This window comes from Bactrocera neohumeralis, chromosome 2 (genome assembly GCF_024586455.1).
Source record: "Bactrocera neohumeralis isolate Rockhampton chromosome 2, APGP_CSIRO_Bneo_wtdbg2-racon-allhic-juicebox.fasta_v2, whole genome shotgun sequence".
NCBI classification, from domain to species: domain Eukaryota; kingdom Metazoa; phylum Arthropoda; class Insecta; order Diptera; family Tephritidae; genus Bactrocera; species Bactrocera neohumeralis.
In genome coordinates, this window is record NC_065919.1 from 80835100 (window position 1) to 80848852 (window position 13753).

A 13753-nucleotide genomic window follows, 5' to 3' on the forward strand; every position below is an offset into this window, starting at 1 on the left:
ATTTGTAGCAATAAAAATTCTAATAATATATTTCATTTTTTGTATAAGATAAAAGGCTGTTTTTTATCCGAGGAAACCTATGTAACCCCTTAATGTACATATATTTAAGAATACAAACAGATTACTTCATATCGTTCCGGTGAATATTTTCGAAGATTCATAACTGCAAATTTGAAAAGCGTTTCAGAGCGCTTGTAAGTGCAAATCCAAACTTTAAACGCGTTTTTCTCAAAATGGTGTTTTCAAAGTCGGCGACCAACATTACTCGAAAACGGTTAAACCGATCAGTCTCAAATTGTAACACGAGCTTCTTAAATATATTTTTAGTAATTAAACGAAAATTTTTTCTCATCGATAAATACATATTTCTTATAAACAATCTTAGGCCGAAATTTTCTTCAAAAACCGATTTTTTCTAGAAACCGCCATTTTGTCAAAAAATGAATTTTGCTTATTCCATCGATTAATTTATAGATTTAACATTGCTTTAACGAAATTTATTTGGTTTTTTAATTTCAGAGGATCCAGTTCAGAGATATACTGGTAGTGGTCACCGCAATACGCCTTATTTGAGAGGAGTTCCCGGAGATCAGTTGAAGTTCCCTTCCAAATAAATATTTTTACTAATAGCAAGTCTTAATTATAGGTGAAAGATACCGTTATATGTGTACAAATTTTTGGATCAATAAGTTTAAAAAATTTTTTAGAAAAAATTCTGGAGAATTGGCTTTTTTTTTGCCTTTAGACTGTATATGACCTTGTGATACCACCAACTACTGACACTGGGCGTAATGATCCCAGGGGATGGATATTCGGCTTTGCCGTTGTTTTGACTGCTTGTCCAGATTTCACATATGATTTGCTTGTGTTTAGGGTAGTCGTAATGGACTTTCATCCCGAGTCAAAATCCGATGCAAAAGTTAATTATTTTTCGTAGAAAGCCAGCAGCTCACTCAATTTTGTCTATATTTTTATACTATCGCAACAAAGTTGCTAAGGAGAGTATTATTGTTCACATAACGGTTGTTTGTAAGTCCTAAAACTAAAAGAGTCAGATATAGGGTTATATATACCAATGTCATCAGGATGAGGAGTAAAAATTGAGATATCATGATGAAACATGATACACGTATTTCTTGGCTCCATAAGAAGGTTAAGTTTGAAGATGGGCAAAATCGGCCCACTGCCACGCCCACAAAATGGCGGAAACCGAAAACCTATAAAGTGTCATAACTAAGCCATAAATAAAGATATCAAAGTGAAATTTGGCAAAAAGGATCGCATTAGGGAGTGGCATATTTGGACGTAATTTTTTTGGAAAAGTGGGTGTGGCCCCGCCCCGTACTAAGTTTTTTGTACATATCTCGGAAACTACTATAGCTATTTCAACCAAACTCTATAGAGTCGTTTCCTTCAAGCATTTCCGTATACAGTTCAAAAATGGAAGAAATCGGATAATAACCACGCCCACCTCCCATACAAAGGTTATGTTGAAAATCACTAAAAGTACGTTAACCGACTAACAAAAAACGTCAGAAACACTAAATTTTATGGAAGAAATGGCAGAAGGAAGCTGCACCCAGGCTTTTTTTTTTAATTGAAAATGGGCTTGGCGTCGCCCACTTATGGACCAAAAACCATATCTCAGGAACTACTCCACCGATTTCAATGCAATTCGGTATATGATATTTTCTTAACACCCTGATGACATGTACGAAATATGGGTGAAATAGATTCACAACCACGCCTTCTTCCAATATAACGCTATTTTGAATTCCATCTCATGCCTTCTCTGTATAATATATACATAATGAACCAATGATGATGGCGGAATAAAACTTTACACAAATACGGTATTTGAAAAAAATGTAAAAGACGGATAATGAAATCTCGATTATCACTTTATCATGCGAGAGTATAAAATGTTCGGTGACACCCGAACTTAGCCCTTCCTTACTTGTTTCCATTAGAAATCCAATTATCGCTTAGAATTAAATGAAACCCATGCGTTTGCATGTAATCTTCTCATCATAAAAAATATAAAATACGTTTTATTCACTTGTAAATTTTTGTATACATACATACATATATTTTACAATGTTACATATCTTCTGCTGTTAGATTGTCATTTCTTTTAATTGCATTTACATATACATATATTTGCCTACGCAACTACTTTTATACGAAACTAATAGCTTAAAAGCTATTCTATTATAAAGTAAACTAAAACAAAAACAAAAATCAATGAACCGCATAAAATACAAGTACACCAACATTAGAAAAACACCAGCAAAGCTTAACAGCACAACAACAAAACACAGAATACAATGCAACTAGTTGTGTGCGCTTAAATAAAATAAAGTTTGGCTTTAAGTACAAAAGAATCACAAAAATATATTGCAATAAAGCAAAAACAAAAAGCAAATGAAAACAATAACAAAGGGGAGGCAATGTGTTAACAGTTATAGAGTGACTAAAAATATGCCAGCAAACAAAGGAATAATTGCAGCTATAGAATTTCGGCAACAATTAGCTTGTGCTCGACGAAAAATGTTAGATAATAAAAAATATTTTTCGAAAATAAATTAAGAAGCATTTTTCACAATAAATTTGCATTTTTCACAATAAGGTTGCATTTTTCAGAGTAAATTGGAAGCATTTGTCAAAAAGTCAATTGGAGTGCGGAGAGCTAGATAGTTATGGAAAATATCATAAATGCGTATTTAATTACTTAAATACATAGAAAATGACATTCGTTTAAACGCTAGTTACTTACAAACATAGTTTTAAAAATATGCACGCGTGTATTTTTCAACTTTTATACACAACTAAATAACTTCAACTTTAAAATACTTTAATGCATTTGACGCAAGCGCACAGCTTAAGCCGCTACTTGTCTGCTCAACTATTGTAACTGTATGTTTGTATATGTGTACACAATTTTGAATATTTTCTACATGCATTTCACTTAACTTTTTCTAACACATGTCTTTGTTTTCGTGCTTTTAATAATATAATTATTAAAATACATACATACAAATAACTACAAAAGCCTTAAGAACGAATAACTTAAAGCTACATTTCTATTACTTTTAGGTTTGCATTAATATTTTTGCTCTCTTGCTTTTAAATTATTAGGTAAAATTACGGTTATAAATTAATTATGCGCTGTGGCGTAGACCCGCTGTCTCGTTGTTGTTGTTGTGTCACTGGGCAGTTGCGACGCCAACGTGGACTTGTAGTAGCCGTCGAATTTGTTATTGTCCTCCACTTTCAGATTGCCATTGATCTCTTTGGGCAGCTCACCGTTTGACTTGACGGCGCCATTTGCATAGCCGTTGCTCAGCTTGCCATTGGCGGCGATTTTCTCCTTCTGCAAAGCGAAAGTATATTAAAAAATTAAAATTTATATTTTTTCTATATTTTCTTTATTTGCTTTGCTTGTTTGCAGCCAGCACTCACCTTCTGCTCGCGCTTGAGATAGGCCTGTTTGTAGAAGTCCGAGAAGAGGAAATAGAACATGGCCGCATGTGCGCCAATAAAGTATGCAAAACCGATGGGATAATTGCAATCGTTGCGGAAGAACAATTGGAATGAGTGCACCATAACCAAAACGAATTGTATCATCTGCAAGACAGTCAGATATTTCTTCCACCACAAGTACTTTTGCACTTTGGGTCCCATCGCCGCCAACATGTAATACGTGTACATAATGATGTGCACGAAGGTGTTGAGAAAACCGAAGAATGACGAGTGACCGCCGGGTGTGAACTTGACGCCCCACCAAACCGAGCAGGGCATAATGCCGTGATGGATGACGTGCAGCGTCGACACTTGATCGTAGCGTTTGCGCATCACAAAGAAGAATGTGTCGAAGAATTCGGTGAATTTGGAGATGTAATACCACCAGCAGCCTCGTGCGACCTGCGTTGAGCAAAAAGGTTCGTTATTAGTATTATTTTTAAAATATTTTTAATAAAATCAAATTTAAAATTTTAGTTATTAGGTGTTGTGGAAATAATTTTGCACTTTGGTAAAAGAAAAAAAATTAAAATTTTAGTCAAAAAGTGAGCTGGAAATAATTTTAGACGCCGGTAAGTGGCAAAAAAATATTTTAAATTAATTTTAAAATTAATTTTAATCATTTTCAAGTTTTAATAAACATTTAAAATTTAGTTTTTAGGTTGTAATGCTTGTTTAACACTTGTCTTACGTAAAATAAGCAAGTCAACAGCCAAATTTGACTAAGGAGTCATCAGAACCCTCGTGTAATGCTGTGTGACTCGTTATCCATAAATATTTAATTTAAATTCTTTGCCTAGAAAGTCAAGTGCTTGTCCAGCTTACACTAAATTATACTTCTATCTCAGTCTGTCTGACTCAAATTTTAGTTTGCTTTATGCTAATAAGTTCCTCGAATTCTTGTCTTACTGTTTACCCAATATTAATTATAATGTTTGCTAGAATCATTCGACTGTCAATTCGAAAATTAATTTATGCGCATTGATTATACTCAAGTGGCTTTGAAATACGTGTCTTCGAATAACTTTCGCAATTTTTGTCTATTTTTTCTCCATGTTCTATGTTTTACTTATATTTTTCCGAATTTCTTTTTCTTTTCAAACCATCAGTCACCGCCATTATTCGTAAACACACGCACTTTTTAAGTGGTCAGTTCTGTAAATCAAAGTCGCACACACCTCATAATTCTGCAAATAATTCACATCTATTTGACTCTACTGTTTTAAAACCAAATGCCAATTTATTTTTGTATTTACTATGCGCCTTTACAGACAGCTTGTCGCTGGCGCGCTGTCATCAGGCTCTAAAAGCATTTGAGAAAGTTGGTTAGAATTGTTGTTCACAAAGAGTTTGCAAGCAAGTTTCTGGTTGCCGGCCGAAAATTTAAATTTAGCTCCTTCACGCTAGCGTTTAGCTGCTAGAGCAGCATAAATTAGTTACTATTTACTATTTTCGCGTATATTTAGTTAGGTGTATAACCTCAAATTTTTCTATTATTTTTGTTATATATTTTACACCATAAAATAATTTAAGGGAAATTGAAGAAGTTTTACATTTCACTTCTTTTCCACAGCAATAGACTTTTTAATTCTCTAAAGCGGCATTCTTTTAAATAACTTCACATTTTTCTAATTTTGGCATAGTTTCGAAGACACAGGGAGCCACATCTGGCGAATACAGTGATGACTCTCCTTTTCTTTTTCTTCTTCACTACAAACGTTGGTCGGTCTGGGTCGAGGCCACTAAACTTCGCCAGACGCCTCTATCCTTTCCGAAGTCACATCTGTTGTACATTCCTCGTGCAGACAGGTTGCTGGACCAAGTGTAGTGCTTCCGTTAGGCGTGAGCGCCCTTGCTTGCTTTTCGCTGGAGCATCATCTTCCATGCGAACGACATGGCCTAGCCAGCTCATTCATTGATTTTTATGCGCCTAACTTTATCCATGTTGCTGTATAGCTCATGTCGTGACTCCATTTTCTTCGATACTAATCGCTCACGCAGACAGCTCCAATGATCTGGGGAGTGAGGTGCGGTAGCCAACCTGTGTGGATCTCAGGGTCACTGCTAAGAAAGAGGGAGCTTTAATGGGCCACTTCGAGGTAATCGGTTTACCTAAGTGCTCAGCAAGGTCTCAGCGCGTGTCCACGAGATGCGGCTGCAAGCGAGAGTCTGTTTTGCAGCTCGCTACATAAACGTGATCAAGGAAACCTTCTCCCAAGCTGGGTTTGTGCCGCTAGGGTTTGAGACCCGCCACGTAAAAATGTAATTCCAATGAAAGGATCATGAAAGCCTCGTACTTTCGATTTATGTTTGACCAAAAAATCAGTCACAATCACCTTATAATGAGACCGCTCATTATCGTGGTGGAAAATCTGTCAACAAATTCAGCCTTTTAAGCTGGGTCATGTCGTCCGTATGAATGAAAACACTCCGCGTAAGCGGTGTCTACGCCATTAAAGTAGAAGAAGAAGGCAAATTGCTGCATGTAGATACTTCCAAACGGAGATATAGTCCTTATTGGCCGCTTTACCCTGTAGAACGAATCAATGATGAACCACCACATGGTAACCAAAGAAAACTAAGAACATCAGCTTGTTTGTTTACTGACTTTAACTTGGCTATTTTCAGTCTCCGCTCGTATTTGAAGCGGAATTCGCTGCATTTTTGGATGTTTCGACGTTCTTTATAAAAATACGTCTCGTCATTAGTTTGATGCTGGACTGGTATTACACCTTGTTTTTGCCAAGGAATCAGGTCTTTTCGTACCACTCTAGCATTAACTCGCTTCATACCCAAAACATTAACTAAAAATTGTAAGAATTGTTCAGATCCCCTGCTTTCTCTCTGATGTTCATTTTCTAGCTGGATTGTAATAAAAAATAAAAACCCGATTCGGTTTGTGCGCGTGGTTTATATAGACCAGTCCGAGTGAAAACATTTCACATTTCTAAAACTAACCTTATCAAGATATCAAGTTTACACCGTATTTACAAAAAATTTTTTACTTCGTTTCTCTAATTCTTTTGGTATATGAAGGGAGGGTGGAGTGGAGATGAGGGACAATATCTACCGAGTCCGGAGTTATTTGGGAATTCTGCTTCTTTGAAACAATATTTTGCGTATTTTTTTGCTGGAACAGTTCTCTAAACCAACCCGTGGCCCGATTTTCTCTCTACGGCCCTAGCTACATTCAATAACTACAAACTAATGGCTACATAATTTGATTAATTTTTGTTAAATGCAAGGAAATAAGTGGAATGGTGGGCAACTGAATTATTTTGATATATGTATATACGTATGTAGTATAACTCTAAGTCTAACTCACTCAGTTATGGGTGTTAAAAGCAATAAGTAGATGCACAAAGCTGTTACATTCTGTGCAAAATTAGTTTTGAGTATGAAAATATTCAAGCATTTTATTGTCCCACAATTACGAAATTTCGAAAACAAACTAAAATTTACAACAAAAACAAAAACAATATTAATGTAAAAATAAATTTTTGTTTATTTTTTTGAATATTTTGCAATCACCACACCTTTTGCAATTAACAGTCATTATTTAATTAAAATTTTTATAAATATTTTTTGCAACCTCAAATAATGAGCAAAAATATTAAATAAAAAATTCTTTAAAGAGCGCTTGCAACATGTCCGAATATTTTCTTGCTTGCCGAAAATTATTTCCACTAAAAAATTTAATTACTATTTTTATCTTCGACATACCCTTAACGCGCGTGGCGAATTCGAATAGTCCACAGGCTCGCATCTGATATTATAGCCATTTAGCCAGCCGCCAATGCAGGACTATGGAGTGAAAATGTGAAAAGCATTAAAAAAAATCATCAAAATTTATGTGTATATTGTATTTATTGTACATTTACCTCGTAGAATAGCCAAGCGCTGAACAGCACTTGCGCAAAATTGTAAACGATTAAGACTTTGCGCAACTCAAAAGGTTTTCTGTTTTCCATCAATTTGGGGCCCAGCACCTGTCGAGCGATAAAAAAGCCAAAGAAACAGACATTCAATGATATGACAAATAAGTTAAAAGTAATAAATAAAAGTAAAATAAATAAAAGTGAATAAAAATAAACTAAAAGCTGAGCATAGCAAACATAGAAAATCAAAGGCAGCAAAATTACAATAAAAGCTTATGAATATGAGCATATAAAAAGCGCTTGATTTAACGCTTATTGCGAAATTATCATTAAGTGCATGTGTATGTATGCATTCATAAGCATGTGTGTGTGTGTGCATGGCGACATGCATAAATTTCAAGCTTCAGCCATTCCTTTCTGCACAAATTGAGCACAGAGGCTGTCGTTAAATGTGCCAATGCATTAGTCACAAAAAAAATATCAAAAATAAACAACAACAAACATATAGGAAAGACAACAATAGTTGTAGTGGCGCGTGAAAAAGTTAAAATTTGGACAAACGCAACACAAAGCACACAAGCACATGCATTTGAATATACATTCATACATACACGCACATGTATGTATGTTTCAAAGCTAAAGAGTAGATGATAGCAATCACTGCCCAGCTTTGATTTCGTGATTGCACACACACACACGCATAACGATTTCTTGTATGATGCTAGGGTGCTCAGCATCATAAAAGAAATATGCAAAAGTCGTTTTTTTCCACAAATCATTTGCAGCAACAACATAACAATGGCTGTTATAATGAAGTTAACATTAATGTCAGTCAACAGAGGTGGCAATCATGTGAACAAACATTTCAGTTTTTTGTAATGAACTCAAATTGGACCTATGGTTTGCTGCTCAAACGAAGCCTAGAAAATGGCGAATTACAAAAGAAAAACAAAAAAGGTGAAAATGATGTATGTGCAAATAGACGTTAATATATAATTTGCACACCAAGCAATTAACAAAATCAACTTTGCCAATTTACACGGGTGTGAATTCGTTTTGACGCATGGCGGGACAATGTGAGCCACAGTGGGGCGGAGTTGATGAAAATTAAAAAAAAAATGTACATATATATGTATTTCTTTTGATAAGATGGCGTGCAGTGATAGAAAATTTTGATATGTAAATATTTTTGAATATTCGGCGACGAAAAAAAAAATCGAAAGAAAAAATACTAATTTTTTAAAGAAATGTTTAAAAACGTTACTCACTGTAAATTTCACAAAAAAATTAACTTTTTAATAAATTTTAAAAAACTTCAGTTCAAGAATAAAAATTAATAATTTATTAATTTTTAAATAATTAATTTAAATAATAATTTTTTTTTAATTTTTAATTTCAATTTAAAAAAAATTTAGTTTAAAAATACGCATTTTTAATAAATCAAAAAACTTCTAGAATTATATTTTTTCAATTTTTAATTTCAATTTAAAAGAAATTGAAATAAAACATTTTTTTGACTAACATTTTTGTCAACTCTACACACTGTGCACTTCATTTTATAGCGCATTGCACACACACGTAACTCATCGGAAGCACACAACACAGCTGTTGACAGTTGACATGCAGTTGGGTGTGTTGTTTGGTCAATAAATTAGTTGCATGCGCATTTCTCCATCAAAGTCAATGTTAAATTCAACTGTTGAAATAGGTGTTGATTAATTTAATTAAACAAATACGGTTAATTTGATAGCAACGCCTGATTGACTGACATTTCTTGAAGAGTTTTATGAGATCTTCTCATTGAAATGCACATAAAAGAGAGGTGTGTGCTTTATTAAATTGCAAATAAAAGCAAAGAGAAGAATTATATAACAGGTGACTTTTAAAGAAATTATTGAAGTCAGAGTAAATATTATTTATGAGAAAATTTATAAAATGTACGGAATAATTATTTTTCTTTTCAGTTTTGTACTAAAACTTATAGTATATTGAAAAGCGTCGAAAATGTGTTAAATACCAGCTTGCTTAGACGAAAATAATAATAATGATATTCAAAAAGGGCTTACTAATAGTTTTCTGGTACATACTTTTATTATATATAAAAAAAGTTAACATCTAATTTAGCTGTTAAATTCAAATAAATTCAAAATACTTCTCATTATTAAATAATTCAAAATTTTGAAATATGTTTTCTTATAGCAAGTGGACAATCATAAAAGTAAGCAAATTCATACCTAAAACTTCTTTGAATACCCCACTTATTAGAATTCAGCTTTCGAGTTCCTTCCCAAAGCCTTTTGTAGCACTGCGACTGCCTTATTATTAAAAATTCAATATTTAACTAAAATCATAAGCATAAATGCATATTTTGTATAGCATTTTTCGCACTGTTATTCTTAAAATATGTAGCAAGCGCTCAAAAATTGCATTATTATCGCACAAATCAATTGTGTTTTATCACTTCCTCAACAAGTTCGTCGCTTAAGTCTTTTATCTCGACCAAAGCAGCAGCGAAGCAGGAAGTATACGAAACCGCAGCATGCCACTTTAAAATCTATATAATCGAAACTATCAATACGACGACCTTTATTACATTTTTATGCAGAAGTCGGGTATTTTCATAACACACACATACACAACACCAGCACAAACAACATATGTATGGATGTGTGTATGGCTTAATTAATGCAGACCTAAGTGAGACTACGAGTGCACTCAATGACCCTGAACTCTTTTCAAGCTATTAAAATCGAAACTTGCAGTCGATGCCCAAAACTAAAACAAAAAAATGGATAAATAATAACAAAAACAAAAGCCATATGCACATGCTTTTTCGGCTGATACGCCATCGCTTCGAGGGTGAAGGGACAATTAGCACAGTTGATTATTTTTCGATAAAAACAGGCAAGCAAAATGCGAGGGGAAAACACGTTGTTGGACCAGTTCGTTGCGGTTACTTTGATATTTATGCTTTTATCAGCTATTTTAATGGCTTGCAGGTATATGCAAGTCTTTTTGGATTGGTGGGAATGTGCGCGTATGCAAGTGGTCGGGTTAGTTCATAGATTTATCATATGATTTATTAACATTTATAGTATAATTTATGAAAACGTAAAATTTGTTAAGAAAACGAAATAAAATAATTTTTAGTTTAAAAAAGTTTTTAGAAATATTTTTGAAATTGCCAATATGAAGAGTTTCCAACTTAGTTTTGGTTTTTTATGTAAATTTACGTTTACTAATTGCGACGACGACTATTTCTCCTTGACAGGAACACTTCAAGGTTGTCTGCTAGGCAGCTACCGCATATCGCTGCTCATAGAAAAGGTTGTAGACATCTCCGTCTGCTGGGCGGAGCGCCACCGACTAACTGTTAATTTGGAGAAAACAAAAATCTGTGTTTTTATAGGAAGAACGAAAACTTTTCAATTCAATCTCCCCTCATTAAGGCGCAGAACCATTTCACTCTCGAGCTCGGTCAAATATCTCGATGTTATTCTAGATAAAAAACTAAGCTGGAGAGAATACATTGAGAGAGAGCACTTCGAATATGGCACAGAATAGCCATTGCCTCAAAGTGGTTTTACGGCCTCACATGGTCTACAGGCTCTATACAAGCGTTATCTGCTCCATACTATCATATGTTGTTGGATGTTACTATCAAAAAAGTGACATATTAAACCACCGAAACAAGTACAACGACCTTACTTGCTGAGGATTACGGACCCATTGAAAAATACTTTAACAAAGGCTCGGGATATTATTCTTGACATCCGATATTATTCTTGACATTCAAGTGAGGTTTGAGGCATTGCCTAGGTCATCCGGCTTATGATTGTAGGCCACTTATTTTCATTCCCCAGTAGAAAAAATTGAGCGAATGATTATGTGATCGACAGCTATAACTGCGAAATCTACATATTTACTGACGGATCAAAGGCTGAAAAAGGAACAAAGCGGGCTTTTTCTGTAGTCCAAGCACGGAAAGCAGCTTCAAACTGAAGAACTATACAATTGGTCTTTCAGGCCGAAATTGTGGGCATAACAGAGGTCTGCTCTAAGCAGCAAGTGAATAAACATTCTAGTGGATAGCCAAGCGGCACTTAAGGCCTTCAATCAATAGACTTTTAGCAGTAAACAGTTAATACCAACTGGGTATAAGTATAATATAGAAATAGAAGGACACATAAAGGAAGACGAACTGGCCCGCTCACGGTCAGCTGGAGACACAATCAACCCAAGCTGCCCAGGCCATTCAGCTCCTTCAAGGGTTGTTTGAAATAGTGCACCCTAGAAGGACATCCCAGGTCTTGGAACACTTTTAATAAAATTACTATAATTTGAAATTAAGTTTTTTAAATGTTATGAAAAAGAGTAGAATATAGTAGCTCTAACATTTTTATTCGAAAATTAATTTGAAACTTAATACTTCATGAAATTTTCTGAAAAATCTCAATTTAATGACTTAGAAGATATTTTTAAAAATATATATCTAAGTGTTATTCACCAACAACAAAAGGACGCTCCAACTTGGTTAAACCTGCGGTTCTAAATTAGTAGTCTTGCTGCCACCTCAGACTGGTTTTTATGGGACATAATAATGCTGTCTTGTTTATGGTTAATGTTTGAGCTGCACATCAGCGTCTATTATATATTATTTCCTTCTCTTTCAACGACTTGGTATATACACATCCACTTCTCTGCATGCTAAGAAAATTGATGCTTTTCATTTCACTCCAATGTGAATCTTCACTTGTTGATAGCGCAAGTCAGTGCTTGCTGCCAGCATACAACTTCTTTTTCTTCTCAATTGACGTAGATAGCTTACAACTAGTTTTAGTAATTGTTTCTTGTTTCTGATTTTCACTTTGTCCTTTCTGTGCGTGCACTCACCTTTACGAAGTATGCGTAGGACAAACTGATCGCTATGGTGGGGAAGGGCGAATCCATCAATGGCCAATCTCGTGTGCGCGGATCCGATTTGTTGTCCATGAGATCACGCCAGCCAGCGTAAATTGTGTTGATGTAGTAGTCCTACAAGGAGAAAAAGAAGAGAAAAGAGAGAATAGTTAAAAATTATGAAGATAATAGTAAAATTATGTTAATATTCTAGGTGAGGGTAATGTTTAATAAATGTTGAAGTATGTAACAAGTGTGATTGAAATTTCGTTACAGTTAGAGAAAAATTAAATAAGGTTATAAAAATTCGGGATCCCGAACATTATTTACTTTCGGGATTGCCATTTCGGGATTCATATTTTTATTTTGATGATTGCTTACTAATGATAATAACCACAAACTTATTTATAAAATTTTATAAAATATTTAATTATTATGAATGCAAACCTTTAAATAACATTTAAAAACAAAATATTGCCAGACCCGTTGGTCTCGATGAGGGTTAAAAATTGTTTGCGAATTCACCTCGCAAATTTTGAAGCTACCAAAACTATGTTTATTACGTGTTAAAAATATTCGACAAGTGTGAGTTGAATTTCGGGATCCCGAACGGTATTTTTCAAAACTAATATTTTTTACTGTTATCTAGAATTCTAGAATATAAGGCTTTTCTGAGAAATAATATTAAAAATTTATTGATGTTGAAATACCGTTATTATTCGCAGCTTTTGAATTATACACCACAGTTAACGGCTTATTTTTCAGCATTTTCTAAAAGCAATTAACTGAAATTCTTAATGATAATGTAATGAAAAAAAAATCCAAAATATATTCATTAAATATTATTATTAAAATTTTTATTTGATGTACTTAAAAAAGTTTCGAAAATCATAAAACCAGTATTTCTAAAATTTAATTAATAAGCATTATTTGGAAAGAAATTTATTGCATAACATAAATGGACACAACCATTTGGCGGCTTAGAACTAAGCTCCCACGCTGAATGCCTGAATTTAAATTCACAAATTCCAGTTTTAATTATTTGTAAACAAATTTTATATGGAAATTATCGGTATTAAGTAGATTTGTTTACAAAAATGTTGTGCTTAAGTCAAAGTACATACATACATACAAGCTAACAGTAAACCACTTCAACCCCAATTAAGCTTAAGCACTTAACAATTTGCTTATGAGCAGTGGGCAATGCTTGACCATAAGTGAGTGCTTGATCTTTGGAAAGCGATTTAAAGGCTTTTTGTAACGGTCACGTTACCATTTTGAGGTTAAAACAATAAAAAGTAAGCAAAACAAAGTTTAAAGTTTTACTAAGCTATACAAAAATGTAAAAATGGCGCAGTGAGTTGGTGATGTGTGGGGTGGGGTTTCGTGTGAAAAGTGCGAAATCGAATAGAAAAATTGTGATTGGGGAGATTTTGACAAGTTCTAATAATTTA

At 34.0% G+C, this 13753-nt stretch overlaps 1 protein-coding gene across 2 annotated transcripts in view; it reads right to left on the reverse strand.

The window, feature by feature from the left end:
- Positions 1–2022: 2022 nt before the first annotated feature.
- LOC126751600 (elongation of very long chain fatty acids protein) overlaps positions 2023–13753 on the reverse strand; it is a 60615-nt gene continuing 48884 nt past the window's right edge. For both annotated transcript variants that reach the window (XM_050461997.1, XM_050461995.1), the window contains exons 2-6: positions 12294–12434; positions 7404–7511; positions 7246–7326; positions 3463–3924; positions 2023–3373 (exon numbers count right to left, since the gene is read on the reverse strand). In XM_050461997.1, the coding sequence (XP_050317954.1) occupies positions 3158–3373; positions 3463–3924; positions 7246–7326; positions 7404–7511; positions 12294–12434 (1008 nt within the window). In that variant the 3' untranslated portion in view covers positions 2023–3157. The remainder of the gene's footprint in view (positions 3374–3462; positions 3925–7245; positions 7327–7403; positions 7512–12293; positions 12435–13753) is intronic.